General features: G+C 46.4%; 1 protein-coding gene across 21 annotated transcripts in view; it reads left to right on the top strand.

The window, feature by feature from the left end:
* LOC137518061 (microtubule-associated protein 2-like) overlaps nucleotides 1-22,959 on the top strand; it is a 261,526-nt gene extending 238,567 nt beyond the window's left edge. For 15 of the 21 annotated variants that reach the window (XM_068235275.1, XM_068235280.1, XM_068235290.1 and 12 more), the window contains 6 exons: nucleotides 481-573; nucleotides 6,965-7,042; nucleotides 9,707-9,788; nucleotides 10,740-10,816; nucleotides 10,904-11,069; nucleotides 15,332-22,959. In XM_068235275.1, coding sequence (XP_068091376.1) covers nucleotides 481-573; nucleotides 6,965-7,042; nucleotides 9,707-9,788; nucleotides 10,740-10,816; nucleotides 10,904-11,069; nucleotides 15,332-15,339 — 504 coding nt within the window. In that variant the 3' untranslated portion in view covers nucleotides 15,340-22,959. The remainder of the gene's footprint in view (nucleotides 1-480; nucleotides 574-6,964; nucleotides 7,043-9,706; nucleotides 9,789-10,739; nucleotides 10,817-10,903; nucleotides 11,070-15,331) is intronic. The other 6 variants (XM_068235287.1, XM_068235294.1, XM_068235291.1 and 3 more) reach the window with 4 other exon arrangements.

The raw sequence follows: 22,959 nt of genomic DNA on the forward strand, positions 1-22,959 counted from the left end.
AGTCACAGAGGACGTAGATATACTGTAGTGGTGGATAAAGTGGTTAAGGGAGGGTCTGATGGGGGGAGTTTTCCTAAAGTCTATGAAGGGAACTCCTGCCTCCCCGATGACCCTTAGTACTAAATTCACCTATGCTGTACAGTTGGAAAATGGCCACGTGTGCAGCAGGAAGTATGCTTTGGATAACCGACCAATTGGAAAGCCTTCCATGCTGTGCCCTGCTGGGTGGACACAGAGAAGTTGAGTGAGGGTGCTGTCGTCCTGTATTGTGCTCTCGTCTTGTGCCGTGTGCTTTATTAGCTGTTCACGATGTGATGTTGAGTTGCACAAACTGTTGCTTGTCTGTGCTTGTCTGCTTCCTGTGTTCTTTCCTTTCCCCGTCTTCCTGTTAACACTGTCCTCTTCTGCTCACTGTCACGTGATTTTTCTAACCAGACCTTTCCACTTCTGTGTCGTTTTCTCCATCCTGTCACGCTCCAGGTCAGGATTGTCAACAAAAAAGCCAACTACAGCCATGTTCAGTCCAAGTGTGGCTCAAAGGACAATATTAAGCATGTTCCTGGTGGTGGGAATGTAAGTATGGGCTGCGGGCTTCACTCTCTGCTAATGTCCATTCTGCATGACCTAATGGTGTCTTGTGTGCGTGTTCTGTGTGCCCTTCATTGTGTTCTGCCTTTTTTTATTCTGCTCAGAGGCTAAACCATGTTGGCCATGGTATGCCATCAGAGAAGGTTGCTTGGGTATCCTCTGTGACTACATTTGTATTACTTAAAGAGCACCTGTATTAAAAAAAAAAACTTTGGGTGGATACGTACCTCGGGAGGGGGAAGCCTCCTGGTCCCAATCCAGCGCTGGCTCCTCCGAAATAGCTGAACCCGATCGTATCCGCTCTGCTGCACAGGCGCAAAGTACTTGCGCCTGCGCCGTAGAGTGCATCCAATCGGGTTCGGCTATTTATGCCTTAACCCGGAGAGCTGTTAGTGTGCCTGCGCAAGATCACGGTAGGTAAATATTTACCTCGCTGCGGTTCGGGGGTTGCAGCAGGAGATTGCCGAGACCCCGAAGGGCCAGGGGAAGCCTTGTTGGGCCCCAGAGGCTCCCCCAGAGGGTTTTTTTTTTTTTTTTGTTTTTTTTTTTAAGTTACAGATCCTCTTTAATACCATTTTACTGCCATAAAACAAAAGGTATAATAATTCAGCTTTTAAAACCGATACTTGCCTAAAGAGAGCGAAGACTCTGGATCTTAATTAGATTTCCCTTGCGCATACTTGTAACTAAAGCATCGGAAAATTAGTCACAGGGTGAAGCCGTAAACTGCTCACCCTGCTCCTCCACAAGTCCTGGTGATGTTAATTACTATGCCCTCTCCAGGCCGCCATGGATAGTGGGGGTAAGTTGTAATTGGGCTGCCAGCTATTGCTGGTGGATGAATTTCGCTGTTTTTATTGTAATTTGGGCTACATCTCTTGGTGGCGCCCAAATTGCTGAGTGCAGCTATAGCCGTAATTCATATTACAGCCTGTTTCGGCGCCTGGTGAGCCCAAAGTTCCGGCGCAGTTTTTGCCTGACTCGTCTCTCGCTGTTCTCCGGTCCCGTCACAGAGCATGGACCCCCAGAAGATTGCTGATAAGGGCTTTTCTGCAATCCCAATGGGGCTGCGCTTTTCTTCTGTCACGAGCGCAGCCGGTACTGTGCCTGCGTTTGTACGGACAAGCCTGCGCTGTAAGCTGGAGCTGTGAACAGGTGCAGAGGCCTCTCACATGACAGAAGAGGAACGCCCCTGATGGGGTCCCTGCAAGCCTCTGGAGGACAGGGAGGGAAGCCTCATTGGGATCCAGAGGCTTCCCTCTCCTTAGGTAAGTAGCGGTTTCCAAGTTTCGGCTCAGTTTCTCTTTAAAGAGAACCCGATGCGGCATATTGAAACCTAATAGGACCCAGAGGCATGTCATGTGGACCATGACATGCCTCTGTGTCCTATCGCTGTTGCCAGCCCCAGCCCCCCCCCCCCCCCCGCTCTCTGCTGCCCCCCCCCCCCCCCCCTCCCCGTAAATGATCACCAGGCTAGCGACATTCTGCTTGTCGCTAGCCTGCTTTGTTTGTGAGGCTTGTCAATCAGCCTCCTCTGCATCACTCCGTCAATAGCAGGCTCCCCCCGCCGCTCCACGCCTCTGCTAGCTTCCTCCAATAGGAAGCCAAGCCGTGACCCAGGAAGTATGATGCGGAGGAGGTCCTATTAGGATTTCAATATGCCGCCTCGGGTTTTCTTTAAGTGTGGTTTCCCATAATGCATCATTTAGTATTGCTATTTTAGTAGGAGGGCTTTTCGGTCTCGTTTAGCCCTGTGTACTCTCCTAGCAGTTTTGGGTCAGCCTAAGCTATCTGGGTCCTCTGTACATTTGTGGTAGTTTTACATGATTGGCAGGTGTTGGTCTCCCTGTCCATGGGACTTAAGCTACATACTCATGGGGGACAATTGTCCCCCGGAGCATGCGCGTACGCGAACAGGGAGCGACAGCTGTCCACACGTCTCGCCAGAAAGGCAGAGACGCGGCGGAAGCTGTTTGTGAATGCAGCATCCCCCGGCCGGATGCTCCATTCACGCGTGTAGGTCTCCTGTCGCTAGCCCGCGTACTCACGCGGGACTAGCGACCGTTCCGGCGAAGTCACGGCGACAGCTGTAGCCGGCGATTAAACATGTCAATCGCCTAGCGACAGCTCCGGGCGATGGTTCGGGGCGTGCGCGTTATACACACGGGCGACCTGTCGCCGCAACACGCGCGTGCCTTGTGGCTGCGGCGACGGCCATACCCCTTGTGTATGGGCCTTTCGAAAAATATTGGTGAGTTGCAGACTTCCGCAGTGGAATTACCTTGTGTTTTACTCAGCAGGGAACCTTCTGCCTCTATTCTCCATAGAACTGCACATACTTATCACACCCCTGAGCATGTACGGTCATGAGGGGAGAGGGGGCAATTACAACCAATCGTCCATTAGAAAGTCAGAGTGGTGGGGGAGCTGATTTTCCCAGATACCACAACACAGAAATGATATACATTTTAGGAACTTTTAGAGAGGTTCTATGAACATATAACAGATTCTATATTGTTGACTATTCCTAGTTGAACATATTTTGACAAGAGACAAATCATTTATATCACACTTTTCTCCCAGTAGGCCATGCTCAGCAGGCAGTAGCAGTGTTGGGGAGTCTTGCCCGAAATCTCCTTACTGAATAGGTACTGACTTACTGAACAGGAAGAGCCAATATTTGAACCCAGGTCTCCTGTGTCAGAGGCAGAGATCTCTTAACCAGTACAGTATCCAGCCACGGACCTCTATAGTGTGGTTTGTTTGTTATAGCGTTATCTGAATTCTATAGTGTTGTTTGTATTCAGTGGTTCAAAACCTTATATTTTTTGTACTCCTTTTGATTGTTTGTTCATTGTTGTTTGGTATTGCCTGCATGTGTAATAGGAGTGTAGTGTACCCAGTTCATTGTGTGGTGTGCTGTGATGGGTATGCAGTGCAGTCACCTGACATGAGAACAGTCTGGGGAGGTGCACACCAGAAAGTTGGGTCAAGGAATGCTTTATAATCAGCTTTTCAACCTAGTTTTTACTTCCTTTTTGGAAAATGTTATCTGGGGGCTTCTGAAACCTACAGAAAAAAAAAACCACAGGCTGTTTGCTATGCTTTAATAACTGCAGTTAATGTTTAGATGATGATCTGAGAAACTTCCACAGCGAGTGATAGATGAAAGAACTGTGCAAGAGCTGTGGCCCACTAAAGCGTTTTTAGCCGAATTTTGGTACCGCCAGCTATTCTGAAACGCTAGGGTAATGGAAGTAAATGGAAGCGAGCCCACAGGAGCGATTTAGAATAGGAATCGATCTGCATGCATCATTTTCATAGCAATTTATTAGGGGAAAGCTGGGCTCAAAATCACTTTTCCCTAAATTTCTTCGTAAATTGCTCCACTTTTACGTTGCAAAACCGCTCTTAGTGTTAGCGATTTGTAAATGCACATGGGGACTCAGCCTAATGCAGGTCTCTGCAAAGGGAAGCACTGTCTTTTTTTCTTTGCTATAAAACATTACTTACAGCATAATATACACTACCAACTTTTTTTTTTACTAGAACAGCATTCAAAGGGTTAAACACGGGAATTAAAAGCTCCCTGCCGGGAAAGCTGGACAAACTGGAGATGTTATCTTGTATTTAATTGTATCAAGTGAGGAATGTAAACAAACACTTCTCTGACACTGGAGACTCTCCTGAACACAGACAATCAGAAAGCATTTCTGCTTATATTTCAAGATGGAAAAAAAAAGTTATGAATAAAATGCAAAGTCAGCTCTCAAAGCAAAAAGTGTACTTTGGGAACTTGTAATTTCTAAATGAATAATACTTAGACACAAATGCAAATATGATAACCGTATGGCATATAAAAAGTAGGAAAACCTGTTTTTATTAAATATTAAGTGCAGTTTGTCCTTACAAGTTTGGTTAAATCTTTTGAAGCACTGTGGAAGTTTTTTGACTATGGTTCCACTTTAAAATTACTGTAACACAATATATGATGGAAAATGTGAATAGAATACCTTTTTTTACTTTTTATTTTTTTTACAGATTTCTCTTGAGTAAGAAGCATAAACTTAAAGTACTTTTTTCAAACTGTGAAGCCAAGAATAGACCTTTTTACCCCCAAAAAGGTCCCGTAAATCCACGAATATAAGTAGACTTTATGTATAAATCGACTCCAATATTTGACGCTCTTAAAGGGTACCTTAATATTGGGGGGGGGGGGAATTCCCTGGGGCTTCTACCAGTGCCCTGCTGTAGCCCTGTGCCTGCGCTGTCACTAAGGGATCCTCCAGTCCCCCACAGCACCCCTTTCGGGTGAGTCGACGGCCGTTGCCAGGAGCTTTCTGTGCATGTTGTGCAGTAGTGATTTCCTTGTACTGCGCATGTGCAGAGTACTCACATCCACGGAAGCTCGATTAGGAGGTGTGTGGCCTGGGGCTGCACATCCAGAAGAAAGAGCAACGCTGCAGGGGACTTGAGCATTGCGCAGTGACGGCACAGGACGGCTGCAGGGGCCTGATAGAAGCCTCGGGTAAGTTAAAGGGATACTGTAGGGGGGTTGGGGGAAAATGAGCTGAACTTACCCGGGGCTTCTAATGGTCCCCTGCAGACATCCTGTGTTGGCGCAGCCACTCACCGATGCTCCGGCCCCGCCTCCAGTTCACTTCTGGAATTTCTGACTTTAAAGTCAGAAAACCGCTGCGCCTGCACACCCGTGTCCTCGCTCCCGCTGATGTCACCAGGAGTGTACTGCGCAGACACAGACCATACTGGGCCTGCGATGTGCGCTCTTGATGACATCAGCGGGATCGAGGACACAACGAAGGCACAGTGGTTTTCAGACTTTAAAGTCTGAAATTCCAGAAGTGAACCGGAGGCGGGGCCGGAGCATCGGTGAGTGGCTGCGCCAACACAGGATGTCTGTGGGGGACCGTTAGAAGCCCCGGGTAAGTTCAACTCATTTTCCCCTGACTCCCCTACAGTATCCCTTTAAACTCTTTCCCAATTTAGGTTCACTTTAAGCTGACATTTTTTTTTTTTACTCAAGTATAAGTCTACCCAGCGAAGTTAATTGCTGCACTTGGGGACCAGGAGGGGTAAATGGCTGCACAGCATACAATATTGCACCCATTAACGTCCCTTAAAGTGAACCTGAGGTAAGAAATAAACTGATGAGAAACCATTGTATTTATCCCACAATGCCCACAAATCACCTTTTTAGATCCATGGTTTTATATTTTAACATTTACAAAGTGATAAATGGGGGATGGGGGGAGAGAAGTAATTGTCAGACGTCCTGGTTGTGTATGAGGGTGATGGTACTGAAAGTTCAGGGTGTTGTGTTTTCCCATTTCCTGGCGCGTACAAGTGAAAAAGGCGGCTATTTAATAGGTTGCAAGAAATTGCCCTTTTCTACTACTTCCATTACTTCAATCGTATAGTAAAATATCGGTGGTATTTACCAATATTTTACTATGATCTAACACTCGCTTTTTCTACCTTAGTACCCTGGAGGAAGAGGGTTTTTTTTGTGTTTTTTTCCTTCAATAGGAAGTGTTTGTTTTTTTCAGCAGCTTATATTATATAAACTTTTGCAAAGTACACCCATAACCTTTGAACTTTCGTCTTTATACACTGATTGCCAATGAGATGGCTGCTCCGCTGGTAAACGTACACAGATTACTTTTCATGAACTGCTGATGTTGATCGGTAGTTTGGAATAGGCTGACATCAATGTATGCGAGGTTACCATATAAAGGACAACTGAAGTGAGAGATAAATGGAGGCTTCCATATTTATTTCCTTTGAAACCATACCAGTTGCCTGGCAGCCCTGCTGAGCTATTTGGCTGCAGCAGTGTCTGAATCACACCAGAAACAAGCATGCAGCTAATCTTATCAGATCTGACGATAATGTCAGAAACAACTGATCTGCTGCATGGCTTGTTCAGTATTAGAAGCAGAGGGTCAGCAGGGCTGTCAGGCAACTGTTAATGCTTAAAAGGAAATAAATATGGCAGCCTCCATATCCCTCTCACTTCAGTTGTCCTTTAAAGGATTTTACCACAGATATGGTGTAGGAGTATTGGGTGGGACAGAACAGTAAGAAGCCAGTCACATTAAAGTGCCCCACGGGTGGGGTGGTGTTGGCTGGATTCTGTGCTCTGTCCCCTCTGATTACTAGAATGTCTGGCAGAAATCTTATCTCTTTGTCTCTAAGCTTATGATTGGATGGATATTAGGCATTCAGCCCATTTCTTTTCATTTATGTTCCCCTTTATGTCTATACTGTCCCCCCATCCTGACTGCCTTGTCTTTCCTCTGCTCTCTGTCACTCCTCCACCAGTGTAAGAACAAGCTAAAGAACCTATTATTCACAGGTAACAAACGCTACAAAGACCTTGGCGGGTGCTACCCGTCCAGCCGTATCCAGCGGTGCCAAACCAGGCAATGCCAATGTGAGTAACAGGGCAGCACTCTCCTTCCTCTGCTCACCTGCTGTCCTGCAGAGCTAATCACACATACCAGGCCGCAGTGATGTAGTTCTATGGCAGAACAACGGTTTATCCATATGAACCCTTCCATTTAGGTCCTTTTCATAACTGTCTCCAACACTAGGAGGTATTGGATGAAGAGTATGATCGAATGTGGTCCTGTTGTATCAGTGCTTGGCCAAATTAATTTGTGCTTGTAATAATCCTGCAGTCATTCTGTGCAGCTGCCGATGCTTGGTATAACTTGGCCTCCACTTTCCTAACTTTCTGTTAATCCGGTCCTTTTTTTGGCCGCATGCACAAGTATTATTGTATGACAGTGGAGGGCAGCATTTTGAGTTTACCAACATATTCTACTAGTCACATCCTGAAATATGACTAAACATGCAATAATACCTTTAAGCCCAAACTTCAGTGCATGAATAACAACCCTTTAAAGCAGGGGTCCCCAACCTTTTTAAGCCCGGGGCCCACTATCCCGACCAAACTTTTCTCTGGGGCCCCCCGGGGGGAGGGGGGGCCTGGTTAGTGGCGGCGGCAGCCCCCCCTCTTTTCCCTGATTTTGAGTGTAGTATATAGGTAAGTAGGTATCTAGGTATAGTTTCCCCCAGTATAGGTACCTAACACAGTTGCCCCTGTATAAGGACTATAGTTGCCTCAGTATAGTTAGGTAGTATAGTTACCCCAATATAGTTAGTATAGTTACCCCAGTATAGTTAGTACAGTTACCCAAGTATAGCAAGTACAGTTACCACACTATAGCTAGTACAGTTACCACAGTATAGCAAGTACAGTTACCACAGTATAGCTAGTACAGTTACCACAGTATAGCTAGTACAGTTACCACAGTATAGCAAGTACAGTTACCACAGTATAGCAAGTACAGTTACCACAGTATAGCAAGTACAGTTACCACAGTTTAGCTAGTACAGTTGCCACAGTATAGCAACTACAGTTACCACAGTATAGCAACTACAGTTACCACAGTTTAGCTAGTACAGTTACCACAGTATAATAAGTACAGTTGCCACAGTATAGCAAGTACAGTTGCCACAGTATAGCAAGTACAGTTGCCACAGTATAGCAAGTACAGTTGCCACAGTATAGCAAGTACAGTTGCCACAGTATAGCAAGTACAGTTGCCACAGTATAGCAAGTACAGTTGCCACAGTATAGCAAGTACAGTTAGCCCAGTATAGCAAGTACAGTTAGCCCAGTATAGCAAGTACAGTTAGCCCAGTATAGCAAGTACAGTTAGCCCAGTATAGCAAGTATAGTTAGCCCAGTATAGCGAGTACAGTTAGCCCAGTATAGCAAGTACAGTTAGCCCAGCATACCTAGTACAGTTAGCCCAGTGTAGCCAGTACAGTTAGCCCAGTAGTTACCCCAGTATAGCTGCCCCAGTGTAGCTAGCAGAGGTGCCCTCTCCCCCCGCGGCTGCCGCTCCTGTTACCTTATGAGCGGGCGTCCGCTTCCTTCCTTATATTCCTCCAGCCTCGGCTCTCCTCTTCACAGCATGTCGTATTACAGCAGTGCTTCCTCCGCGGCTGCTGTAAGGAGGGAAGGAGGTGGGGTAGCGGCTTCCTGTAGCGGCGATACGCATCACCGTTACTATGGGAACCGCTGTCCTGGCTCCCTCGGCTCCTTACAGCAGCCATGCAGGAAGCGCTGCTGTAATACGACATGCTGCGAAGAGGAGAGCCGCGGCTGAAGGAATATAAGGAAGGAAGCAGCCGCCTGCTCATAAGGTAACAGGAGCGGCGGCCGCGGAGGGAGAGGGAGAAGCCGCGGCCCCCCAGAAATCTGCCCAAGGACCCCCAGGGGGCCACGGCCCCCAGGTTGGGGACCCATGCTTTAAAGGACCACTATTGTGACACACACACACACACACACACACACTCTCCCAGAGAGGAATGCACTATAAATGTATCTTTCTATTTTTCCCAGTAGTGAATTGAGCATTATTTTCCAGTAAATTCTTTTTGAGAAAAAAGAACCCCCGTAACAAAATGGTCTAGTCCAAAACCTGTTACTGTAAGTGACAGTTACATAGGAAAATTGTAATTTAGAATACATTTTACTCTGGGATAAACGTACATTTTACTTTTTTTTATGCATGTGGTTTACATTTTAAAATTTTTCAAGATAGTGGCCTTTTAAGCTTCAACCCTACTTGGCAATACAGCGCTGCAGTCCAGGCCATGTGCAGCAATGTCTCTCCTCTGTTCATTATTAGATGGACTCTACAGAGCTGGATCTCTTCTGCCCATACAGCTTCAGAAATCCAGCTTTCAACCTTACTACATACGTTGTTCTGCCATCTACATACCTGCACCTTAGATTTGTTTTTGGTGGCGGACAATACCCCTATTAAGCCAATAGCAGCTTCTATACTACCTACTGCTGGAATACGTGTCTCCTTGATGGCTGATTTCCTTTCTTTGGTCTGTAATTGTTCTTCTCCGTTCCTGTAACCTAATCTAGCTTTCTGCTTGGAGTCTTCACACATTCTTCGGTTAGGGTGTGGTGGTGATTTTCTACGGCTAGCAATCTGGGGACTTCATGTGGATCATGTAGCTCTGATCAGTGTAGTCTGTCATTCACAGCTCTCTTTCATGCTTTTTGCAGGTGCAAATCACGAACAAAAAAATTGATGTATCAAAGGTTGCTTCCAAGTGTGGCTCAAAACCCAGCACTAAGCACAAGACAGGTGAGCATTACCACTGCATCATGATCAAGTGTTTCTGGGTGTGGGACAAAAAGAATTGTTACATCTCACTACCTCGATGACAGTTGTGACTTCCATGATCCCAGATTTATGAACTTGAGGCCTATGGAAACTCTGGCCCTTAAACTGCATTCTGACCACAAGGGGAGCTGTTTATTGACTGTAGACAGGGCCGGATATACATCTCAGGAGCCTATAGGTGCATAAGCCAGTTGTGCCTCCCCTATGGTCAGATTTGCCCTCACCCCTATGAATAGTCAGATGTGTCCCGTCTCCCCCCCCCTCTTCCCCAATAGCCAGATGTTCTCCCCTCCCCATAGATCGTAGCCAGATGTGCTCCCCTCCCCATAGACAGATGTGCCCCCTCTCCTGTATAGATAAGCAGATGTGCCGTTTTGGATAGGCAGATGTGAACAGCCCAGTAAAGCATATTAAGAATTTGTCCCCCACCCTCTCTCGACAGAGTGGCGAGAGAAGCGTTCTCTTTGGTAGCAGCTGCGTCTCATGTGACACATGCATGTACCAGTGCGTACCATGATGCCACAATTACCAACGAGAGGATTCTGGGGGCGCTGCTGTTGAGCAATGTCGGGCTGGAACATCACGAGGCAATGGGTTTCTTCTTATTTACGCTTTGCTTGCCACTCCACAGAGGGAGGGAAAGAAGTGGGAGCATGTTGTGCGGCCAGTGAGCCGCCTTTCCCCCAGGGGCCACCTGTAGGCACGCCCCCTACAGAGTCTACTGGTAAATTCGGCCTTGACTGTAGGGAATACTAGTAACCGGCGTAGCTATGGAGACTGCTTTCTGATCAAGGAATGGGGGGGTGTCAGCTGTCTCACTGCAGCTGCTTCTCGCATCCTTGGGCTACTTCTGGCCTCTTGCAAATGTGGTGTTTGCTGCCCAGTTGACTTCCTGCATGTTTATCTCTATAGGTGGTGGTGACAGCATTGCTGAAGAGAATTCTAAGAAGTCAGAAGCTGCTAAACAGAAGCCTCAGGATGGCACTAAAGTGAGTATGGCATCCATAGAGATATGAGGCATAGCATGAGGATGGCTCATCTGTTACTAAATGCTCATTTTGTCTCACTTTGTACAGGAGAATGAGGCTGAGCAGGTGACACCGGCACAGAACGGGGACCTTGTGACACCCACAGAGGTCACAGCGGCAGATACGCGGGAAAACGGCGTGGAGGAGGCACTTCCTATAGATGGCAGCAACCAAAGGGAAATCCAGAGCTTAAACGCGCTCATACCAGAGACAAGTATGAACTCCCACTGACCTATGTAGGGGGACAGCGATTGGTTGTTTAACTTGAATGACAGTGAGTTACTAACTCTGATAGGTGGAAGCTGGGAGGCTTTGGCAGAGGGGAGAAGTCTGAGATAGAATATTGCTGCTGGCTGTCTTGTGCTGATCTCAGAGCATTTATATACTGGTACTGCTTTCCGGTACACCTTGGCTACGTAAAGTTAGACTTTGAAGTCAAGTTTTCTCCTAGTAACTTTAGTCCCTGGTAATTTTAGTTTTGTAACTACAGTGTACAATTTTGGCTTAAATTCTATTTTGAAGAAACCCTTAAAAACCCTTAACTACCTGCGGACCGCCACAGTATAAATCTACGGCGGGCAGGGGGCGCTGCGGTTCTGACCTGACGTAAACTCTACATCCCATTCACCGCGCACCCCCGCCGCTGTTGCTGCTCGATCTCCGCCGCAATGTGCTGCCCTGCTGCCTCTATGACGGCAGAGCACTGTGAGCCGGGCAGGAGCAGTTTTTATTGGCTCCTGGCCCTGTCATTCATGTAAGCCGTTCCCATTGGCTTACATTGAGTGACAGGGTCAGGAGCCAATGAAAGTGGCTCCTGGCTGGTGCACAGCGCTCTGCCGTCAGAGCGACACAAGTGGCGGATTTTAGCAGCGATTCGTCGGGAAGCGGCAGTTTACTGGACCAGCACCCTCTGGTCCTTAAGGGGGCAGAGGGTGCTGGTCCCGAAGTGGTTAAAACCCCCACTTTCTAAGACTAAAATCTTTGTCTTTTTTTCTGGAGTGGTCTTAAAGGACATCCGAGGTGAAAATAAACTGATGAGAAAACCAATTGTATCTATCCTCCTCCTAAAAATGACATTTTAGATATCGCACAGTTTTATTTTATATTTAAAGCGGATCCAAACCAAACATTTTTTAATGCAAAATATTTAGTTGCACCACTCTGACACATAGGCCTGGTGCACACCAGCGGAGTTTTTCTGAGCGTTTTGCGTTTTTAAATCTGCTGCTAATGTTATCCTATGTGTCTGTGCACACTGGAGCAATGAGGTTTTGTAAAAAACCCATAGCATTACATTGGGAAGAGCTTTTAGCGGTTTCAAAAGCTCTTCCCAATGTAATGCTATGGTTTTTTTTACAAAACCTCATTGCTCCAGTTGTGCACAGACACATAGGATAACATTAGCAGCAGATTTAAAAACTCAAAACGCTCAGAAAAACTCCGCTGGTGTGCACCAAGCCATACAAAGATAAACAAACACTCCTTCAAGCCTATGAGCATTTCAGTGCATGCTTTTCACCCTTCTCTTTGCATAACTAGGGTTATACAGGTGGCAGCCATTAGCAATTCCTCCATTGCCAGACACCTCCTACTCCACCAGTTTGCCGGATTCTGTCCCGGCAATATGAAAGGAAGGGGTTCCTCCAATAAATGTAAAATATTTTATATTTGTCATCATGCAGCTGAAAAAAGGCTGCTATTTATTATAATTTAGAAAATAGATTTTATTTCTGAAATCTTGTATTTTTAATTTGGGTCCACTTTAAATCTAGTTTATATTGTTTCATCGTCTCTGCTCAGTGACCCCTTCATTGAAGTATGCCAGAGCTCAAATCTATGAAATATTGACCCTTTTTATTTTCTGCTTTCAGAAGCCATTTACTGACAGGAAAGTGTTTTATGGTTATAATTACTTATCCGTGAGGGTTATGCTATAGTCTGACTCAAAAACTGTCACTTGCATACCTGATTAACTCTTTCAGGCAGAGAAAGAAAAAAGGAACAGAGCCTAGTTATTTGTGTGCTAGGCACTGTACATACCCATGTCTATCTCATCATGTCAGTCACCTCGGTTGTCCTTTAAAAAGCCATAGTACATATAAAATTATTTTAAAATAGAATTCAGTTAAGCTTGCACCTGGTTCACACACTTCCATACAAGAGGGTGGGTCGGATGGTCGTCTGTTATGTCAGAAACTACCAATGTCTTTCACCTCCCACTTCTACAGATTTAAAGTACACCTGGAGGGAGAGGGATATGGTGGCTGCCATATTTTTCTCTCAAACAATGCCTGGCAGCCCTGATGATCTCTAGCCGCAGTCGTGTCTGAACTACACCAGAAACAAGCATGCAGCTTATCCAGTCAGAGCACCTGATCTGCATGTTTGTTCAGGGTCTATCGCTAAAAGCATTAGAGGCAGAGCAGCAGCAGGACAGCCAGACAATCTGCATTGTTTAAGAGTAAATAAATATGGCAACCTCCATATCCCTTTCACTTCAGTCTTCTTTTAAAAGTGCTGGTTTGCCCTTGAAGGGTGTCGGATTGGGTAGACAGTGCAACTGGAGTGTTATATTTGGACACTGAGTGGTTGCCGTGACTGGATGACTGTTCTTATAAAAGCAGGTACGGATATCTTTTTGTTAATATCTGGGGGTCTAGATAATGTGAAAACCCGTTAGTAGAGGAGACAGCAATTTTTTTTGACACGTGAGAACGACAGATGTAGTAAAGGGTTCCAAACGAGGGGTGAAATTTCTGAGGCGGTCTGGATCTGTGTGGTGATTATAACCATGAAGGATGGAAGAGTTTCATGAGAAGAGTGAAGGTTGCACATGGAACTGTCTGGAAATTAGTTAGATGTTACGGAGAGGACTACATGATATGTTGGTGAGAGGTTTAGGCGTTTGAGCTTCTGGGTAATTGGCAGCTAGTGGAGGGATTGGCAGGAAGCTGCAGCATCTAAGGAAAGGTGGAGAGGGATTGGCAGAGAAGGGCAGCATCAGAGCAGAGGGATTGGCAGAGAGAGGGGTAGCATCAGAGGAGAGGTGGAAAAGGGATTGACAGAGAGGGGCAGCATCAGAGAAAAGGTGGAGAGGGATTGGCAGAGAGGGGCCGCATCAGAGGAGAGGTTGAGAGGGATCGCCAGATGCGGGCAGCATCGGTGGAGATCTCAGTGCATTGTGACAATACTTTGGAGTAATTTGAAGCACACTTGTGACACTGAGCGTGCGAGGGCAGATCCTTATTAATTTGTATTAATTGGGGTCAGGCTGTAATACCATTTTAATATAGTCTACAGGAGGGTTTGAGCCCTTAATGGATACCTCTAACCACCACGGGGGGGGGGGGGGGGGGGTAGTGTAGTTACATGCTCTCCTAAGAGGGACCCTTCCTTCCACGGTTCCAATTTCCCACTGGCTGCATCTTCAGGTCTCCTTGGAAGGCTTCAGAAGTACTCTGGTCTCCAAGTACTTCCCAAGATGGAGCAGCTCGTTTTTGGAGACCCAAGTACTTCCGTAGCCTTCTGAGGAGACCCTAAGGCTCCTTCAGCATTAAAGTCGGACGCTGGAATGGGGCTCTGGTGGTGGAACGAGAGCACCAGGAAGGCTCTATGCGGCACAGGTGTCAAACTCCAGTCCTGGAGGGCCATATCCATGCCAGTGTTTAGGTTGGACTGAGAAATGGAGAAGTCTGTTCTACCTGTTAAACTGCACCTTTCCTGACTCAGTCCCATCATTTTGAGTTGTGCCAAAAATGTGTGAGAACCTCTATCCCTAGAGCACTGAAAGTTAACATTCTTGCTCGGAGGGAACCAGAGCCTTCCCCCTTTCTTAGATGAGTATGTAACGTTTACGCCTTGGTGTTTACAGGTATCCTTTAAAGGGAGCTGTTAAATTTAAAAAGATTTTATACATACCTGGGTCGTCTTCCAGCTCCGATTACTCCCACGCTGCTGCCCGCAGCTTCGGGAACCAGGTCCCTTCACTGACATCAGTCACGGTCAGCTACGCAGGAGAAGTGCGCTCTTTGCGTATCTCTCAAGCAGCCGCTGGAGAGATATGTAGAGGGTGAACTTCTTACAACAAACTGGCTCAGACTGACGGAAGTGCGTGGACCCGGTTCCCGAAGTGGAGGACAGCGGCGTGGGAGCGATCGGTGCGGATGGGGCTGGAGGAAGCCCCAGGTATGTATAAAATCTTTTTAAATGTAACCGCTCTGGTACACTTTAAAGACTGGAGCAGACAACCATACGACTTTTGTGAGTCTCTCCGTCTCTCTCGTGTGATGTCCCTGGAGGTGTGTCCAGCAGAGCTGCGGGAAGCATAGCAGGTTGTGGGGGAAGTTTGGCTCCGTGGTTGTAAGTGGTCTTTGTAGAGTAGATATTGATGAAGTGGATGGGGGAGGGGGAAGAGGGTCATATGATGATCTGGATGTGAATGCTGATATCTGAGCAGGAAATGCTTTTATTTTTCAGGCATCTAATGATGAATTTGTGGTGTCGTCTTCCATCTTGTCTCATTGTCTGATCTCCTCCCTGTACAACTCCCACATCTGTCCTTCCCACTTGTTCTCCATCCGAAATCGTCACACTGTTTTACTGCAGATTGATGTCAGGTCGGGCCGCCGGCGAGAGATGGACCACGGAGAAAGACGTCTGCGCCCCCCACGCAGCACAAACATCCCCTACCCATAACACATCAGACAAGAGGGTCTGTGCTTGGCGACTTCACTCCTCCACCGTGACAGCTGTCCAGTCCTCCACCACCGGGGGTCTCTCTCTCCTGCTCTACCCCTCTCCTCGGAGCCACGCGCTCCCGCCGATAACGCTCTGCACTTTCCAAGAGGTGACCCGGTCCGCCAGCCTCTTCACCTGGTGTCTGGCTTTTTGTGATGGGGTGACAGACAAGGCCGATGGGCTCTCCTGCATATTGTGTCCTTTTTTTGTTTTTTTTATATGTAGACAGTTTCTATCAATTGAACATTTTTAGCAATTTAATCTCCTGTTAGCACTCGAATGTCAATCGAATCAAACTTATTACAGATCTGTGAGGCGGCCAACAGGTAGGCTGATCCGACATGGCACAGCACCCCCGGGGGTAGCAAAAACAATACTGGCTGGAAATGACGACAATCTCTAGATTGCATGCTTTTTTTTTTAATGGGGAGGAGATTCGCTGAGCACCGGACCGTCTCCAGACCCGATTAGTCCATCGCCCAGCCAGAGACCAGGGTCAGGAAGCGGCTGCCGGTCTGGTCACATCGGTAGCTCTGCGACGCACCAGTCCTTTTGCAGACTTGTGTTTGTGTTATTATTTAATATTAATATTGATAAATGTTAAGTATATATATATATGACACACATGCACATGGCATAGACTCGTCTTAACTGTAGGATTCCAGAACTTTGTTGCATTAGTCATTTCTGTGCTGCCATTTCTGCAACGCTTCCATCATTTCCAGCAATTGGCTTTTCCCCTCATTTGACGCTGCTGAACATATCGAGAGCTTTGTGACTGTGTCTTCATTAGATTTATTTTTATTTTTTAACATTGCTAAAGGGTGAATACATTGGTCAGAGGAAAGTCGATAGAAGGGTTATGAGTATGTGGTTAATGGGAGCGAAAAAGTAATGAGTCAAGACTCTAGCTTGTGGGCCACGTGGACTCTAGCTTGTGGGCCACGTGGACATTGGCCCGTGGTCCTCCTGAGGACCCAGCTGTTCAGAAATGGCATTCTGGTCTCTGTTTGGCAAGAGTTGACCAGACGTGCCATCTCCGCTCCAGGTTAATGGTGTTTGTTGGGGTTTTCTTTGCACGTTGTCGAAGTACAATAACAGTATGTTTTAAAAGGCAGTTCTTGACAAGAAGCTTCATAGCCAGTTGTGCCATGAAAAATTTCCCGAAGGGGGGGTAGGGAGGGTCCGAAATGTCTTCCTTTTACACAAGAGAATAGACAAACCTTCGAAGCCACCGACCGCTTTTGTACTCCGATCTGAAGGCATCATAAGTGAAATAAAGGTGTTTGTTTTCTGTATCGTTGTGGTTTGAACTAACATTTTATGTGTTGTGACACACTAAAGACTGATCTTGTGTAAATAATGAATTCTTTGAGTCTCCCATGCAGCGGGATGGTGGGAAGTTAAAGGGTTTGGGGGGGGGGGGGGTAAATAGGCAGCCGGGACTCGGAGCAGTACCACACCCCACCCTCTGTCCCTGCACACGGTTCTTATTGCACTTCTGTATTTTTATATATATAAATATAATATTAAAATATGTTGCATGATTTCTAATAAAATGACGTTAAAATGTGACAACATTGCAGTGCTTTTAATGCTTCTGGGGTTTCCTCTGAACAGTTCGGGATGGAGGAAAAATGGTTCGTCATGTGTTGATTCAGTGACACCCCCTCCTTGTTATGTGATCGTCCGCCCTTGAATTGTGAGTGTGATAACTGTGCCCCCTGCTGGTATGTGTGTAATAACCTTTCCTCCAGCAGATGTGTGTGTGCCATAATTCTGCCCCTCAGCCCATGTGTGTCATAATTCTCATCCTTTCTGTCTGGACTGCCATTGGGGGGTACAGGTTGTATTTCCACACTAGGCCCATGGGATGGCCCATAATTGTGCCTTGGGAGGGGGCACAAAGTATATATTGCATTAACCTCCCTGGCGGTATGATTATTTCTGGATTTTAGGGTCTTTTCTGAACGTTTCATACCCTAAAACCAGGAAAAAAAATCATGCTGCCAGAAAGCCAGCAGCAGCCCCAGCACTGCAATTTTCCCTCCTGCTCTGGGTGGCGCTGTAACTCTGTAGTGAGATTACTGACAAGATCTCACCAGAGTGATTCAGATCCTCTGTGGAGGAGAAGTAGAATGGCTGCCTGCGTATGGATCCCCTGGGAGGTGAGTAAAAACACCTGCTGCGCACCATTACTCTGCATAGAGCTTCCAGCGGCTAGCTCGGGGCTACCGCCAGGGAGGTTAAGCTCACAAATTATTTTTTTTAATATATGGATGTGATGTGGTGGTCCTACTTCATGATATAACCAGTTATTCCCTCCCTGAATATGGAGAAAGCAATGGTAAAAGTTGGCTGCCAGTTAGACAGTTGTGTTTTTTGACACTTTCTTTTCATAGTGGGTCCTGGCTCTAACAAGAACATTTGAAATATCAACAGTACTATGTACATGTTATTCACACACAAGATTTTCGGGCAAAGTCCTTGTATGTTCCAAAGTGACAACCTGACTCCAGAACTAATCTTGTGTATGCGTACTTTATTTTGCTAATGCCATGTATCATTGTGGATATCGGTATTTAGTATTTATGTAGTGCCTGGCATCCTCAACAGTGCTGTACAGAGTTCATAATCATGTCACTTAACTGTCCCTCAGAGGGGCACACAATCTAATCCCTACCATAGTCATAGGTCTACTCTATATAGTGTAGTCTGGGGCCAATTTAGGAGGAAGCCAATTAACTTATCTGTGTGTTTTTGGGATGTGGGAGGAAACCGGAGTGCCCAGAGGAACCCCGCACAGACATGGGGAGAGAACATACAAACTCTGGGGACCCAGCGCTGCAAGGCAAGAGTTCTCACCTCTGCCTCTGTGCTGCCCATCACTAAGCAGTGTAGTGTGCCTTAATCCTCGCTTATACCACATTTATTTATATTGCTTCCCAATGTTAGTGTTGGCTGAACAGTGCGTATAGTGATTTGTTTTAATTGTATTTGTGGTAATGTTATTACACGTTGGAATGTTCATGCTAGAATTCATGAACTCTGTTTACGCTATCCACTTCTTTTTGTCCTGAACAAACCACAGAAGGATCTATAGTGATGAAGTGCGTACTTGAAGTCACCAAAGACAGATTTGTATTTTCTATCTCTGGGCTCATTCTAGAAACATTTTGGCATTACAGTTGACTTTTTGGACCTGGCAGTCCTGATCTGCAGAGAAAATTCTGCCAGTAAAGCAGATAATTGGCCAGCAAAGGCAGCCTGGTGGGTATTTATCCCGGCAGGGATTTCAGCTAGAAGCAGTACCTGTTAGGCCTTGCCTGTTGCACTCGGAGGTAGTTTTTCTGTAGGCTGAATTAGGAACTTTGGCTAGAGCCGGAAGTATCTGTTATTACTCATAATCCTCTGGGTGACCATGGATCAGAACTGTGTTAAGACAGATCACTTTTCCCAGCAGAGATGGTGAACTTAATGTGCATGGCTGCCAAGCCTGTCTTTTAGCTGTACCAATAAGGTGCAGCCTTTTATATATTATCTCTATATGGTGGGCTTCTGTGCCTGTTTGCTGGCTGGCCACCAGCATGTGAGGGGGTTTGAAGCGGTTTGTCTATAACGTGCATGTTTCATTGGCACATCCCAAGACTGCTGTTGATAGGTGTAGTCCAAGCCAAAGGCTGCTATTGTCTAAAGCCAGGACTTCCTGTTCTCCTACCCAGAGACTTTACAGCCAACACAAATTGCTGGCATGTCAGAAGTCATACAAAGGACACGCAGCTTACTGCCACTTGTGTCATTAGCTACGTGGTAATCTAGGCTAGTAAAACACACACTTCCATAAACTTCAGCCTGTTCATCCAACCTCTCTACCTTTCATCCAGAAGTAGAAAATAATCAGAAGGGTTACATTTTCTCACTGGATCAGGATATTACCACCCTGTGGGTATATCTAGTAATTGAAGCTGCGGATGTCCTTCAGTGCAAGTAAAGCATCCACTCCTTTTAAATGCAGGTATAGAGTTTACCTTAACCTCTTCTTGTGGTAAGGGTTTCTTGCTGTAAAGAAGCCCTGTCTAAAAAGTTGTTCTAATCCTTTGCTCCATTTGCAGTTGATGTTGTCTTGTCCTCTGTACAAATGAAACGGTCATTGCCGAATAAAGCTAGGAGTTTGGATCTTTTCCGTTTAATGGATGCTTATGTTATCATATCTGTGCTGAAATGTACTAAGTATATCTCCCCTCCATCCCCTACTGTGTCTGTCCTCCCTGCTGATGTCACCTCTGTGTGGAGAACGGCCATTTTATATGCTGAAATATTCAGACTCTGAGCAGAGGAAGAGAGCACTTTAAAAGGTAGGGTTACCTCAGGAGAGCAGCTAACTGATGGGGTAACCCCCAAGGGGACACTGATGGGGTAATCACGGGAAGGCCTTTTAGGGATGGGGTGTTATGTGGAATGGAATTATCCCAGGATATAGTGAAAGCTTTTGGTCACCCCCCACTGGGTGGTATAAATAATAAGGCCACTCACAAGGTGGTGGCATGAGAGAATGTCTAGCCTGACCAATCACAGCACTTGGATTCCTCTGTGTGCAGATTGTCTCACCGGGACTTAGGCGGTCTATCTAAACTCCCTGCCCCGTGACTGACACTACAGACCTGACATATGTACATCTAGTGTCCAGTCCTAGTGGATGCAGCTTCTATAGACGTCTGTTGGATGGAAGCTGCTCCTCTGATGCTGCTGTGCTCCTGATCAGGACCTGTTAGTGGAACAAGCATACAGCTAGCAATTCTGATTGTGACAGCTTCCATTAGGCAGGCATTCATCTTCATAATGGGCTCCTTCCTACATGTAGGACTACAGCTGTATGAGTGCACTAGGTGCTGCGCATCAGGCGTAGGACAGGTTCAGTGTAACTCCACAAGGAATTGGCGTGCTGTGGGTTTTTTTAAGCTGCGTTGCGTGCATATTGCTAAATACATAGAAATGCTGTGCACCAAAATAATCATTCATTCTGTTCATGTGGCCTGGTCAGTCACACACCTCCGTCAGGCTGCTCAGTGACCCAAGTGCCTGTTGCAGCATGGTTTCCCTAGTGCCTGTTGCAGCGCCTGTTGCAGCCTGGTTTCCCTAGCGCCTGTTGCAGCCTGGTTTCCCTAGCGCCTGTTGCAGCCTGGTTTCCCTAGCGCCTGTTGCAGCCTGGTTTCCCTAGCGCCTGTTGCAGCCTGGTTTCCCTAGCGCCTGTTGCAGCCTGGTTTCCCTAGCGCCTGTTGCAGCACTGTTCCACTTAGCTGCTCATTGGACAGCGACCCTGCATCGTCACACTGTTATATAATAACACACATGATCTGTGTAGCTGCAATAAAGGGATAAGGCGGTTTCTCCTTACTGGCTGCCCGTGACCTATAAATCAGAAGAGCTGTTCTAGTTTTTGACTTTCAAGGCACCTCATATCAATACGGGTTAATTAATACTTTAATAGCTGTAACCCAGCCCTGACAGAAGAGACAGCTTCCCTCTTTTGGGTGTGTGGTGGGCAGTGCGGTACTTTCCAGATAAGAAACAGCTTCCCCTACTTAGTGTATTTCCACTTTTGTATTAACAGTTTAAAATGTCATTTAGGCCAAGTGTATGCATTGCAAAGATTTCATCGATCATTTTGAAATTCTACTTACCTTTGCTTATGCTGTCTGTTCCCGCGCCACACCTGCCGATACTGAATTGGGAAAGGCTGCACATGGGCTGGGAACGGACAATTGGCATATTAACTTTACTGCAGCTGTGAGTACACTGACCTACATGAATGAGGGGAATAAGAAAATATGGAGAAGTTATACCCACAAACTGTAGACTTGCTATGGCTGCAGGGCAGCACAAGTCTAGCTGACCGCAAACCAAACGGTATAGTTCATTTAGTTTTAATAACTTTAAATCACACAATAGTTTGACTATAACTTTTAATGGATGTGACGATATCAGTCTGTAGCTTTACGTTTCCCCAACAGACCTGTTAGCTTCCCTCTCAGCCCTGTAGGAGGCGCTCTGCTGTTCTTTAGTGATGGAAATTGAGGGGGTCATAGCACTGCAATCTTGTTGCAAATATCTGCTGCTTACACTAACTTACAGAACTGTATGTGTGCTGTCATCTATCTGCTCCATCTAGGACAATCTATAGGTTTAGGGGAAGCACCAATCAGGACTGTAGGTACTACACTTGTGGCAGGGGGGGGGGGGGGAGAGATGTGTGGTGCAGAAGACACTTGTGTTCATGATGCCAGACTTACTGCTTGTCCTCTGTGGATGATCTGATGCTGGTTGTGAGATCATACAGATCTCTAGTCTGGCTGGTGCAGCCATACTCCATCCCCACCTGACGGTTTGCCAATTCATGCTGTAACCCAGTGCACTATAATGTGGCATCTCCACCTCGTTAGCCATGGCAGCACAGATTTGCCATTTGCGGTGTTTCTCTTCAGCCATGGAAATGTAGTGTTCTAGATCACACTATGGCTATTACATCATGAGTTGGTATGAGGAAGGATTCAGTGGTTGATATTCAGGATAAGAACCTCCAGCAATACTTGCATGGAGTTTTGGCACGGATTCCTCCCTTTTCTGTGGAGGAAACCACACCCATCCCTCCAGTTTCTGGAGAACCAGGCAGCATCTGACCCATCAGTCACGTGTGGATGGAGCATGTGACTGCATGTTTAGAGCGACTACAGATGAGCCCCTTATTGATTGACCTGTGGCCTTTCAATGGGCCCTGCACCAGCATGGGTTTGCCTTGTTAGAAATGCACAGTGATAAGAGGGCACCTGTGGGAAATCTGATGGGACTGCTGTGGCCATCCTGTGTCTCCTATGACCAGTGCTGGCTGCTTCTAGTTGTTTTCTAAAAGGTGGCACAAATATAAGGTGAGAGCAGTGGCCAGGGATGGAAGCTGATTGGTGGTAATGGGTCACATGACATTGGCCACAGTGGATTGGCTGAAGGTTTATGCTGAACTATGAATGTTTATTGAACTCCTTGAAGAGTTCTCTCTGGATGACATCTGCAGCTGCCATTTTTTTTTTTGTGTAGACATGCAGGTTCTGGGGCCATCAGCCTATTGAGTTGACTATCTAGAACCAGTATGTGGGGTATCTCACCGGCTGCATGCTGGTTTTAGGTCAGGACAGCTATGGAGGTGATAGAATTCCAGTTATGCCTTTTTTTTAGGGGTTCCTTGGAAGTGTAATGGGTTGTCCTTCCTGTCTGCGCTGACCCCTCCTCCCCCTCAAATGATGGACTGTCTGAATTGCAATATACGTCATACTGGAACTTTGTAAGAAACTGAAATAAATGCTTTTAGATGTCCA

Source organism: Hyperolius riggenbachi, chromosome 5, assembly GCF_040937935.1.
Source record: "Hyperolius riggenbachi isolate aHypRig1 chromosome 5, aHypRig1.pri, whole genome shotgun sequence".
NCBI classification, from domain to species: Eukaryota; Metazoa; Chordata; class Amphibia; order Anura; family Hyperoliidae; genus Hyperolius; species Hyperolius riggenbachi.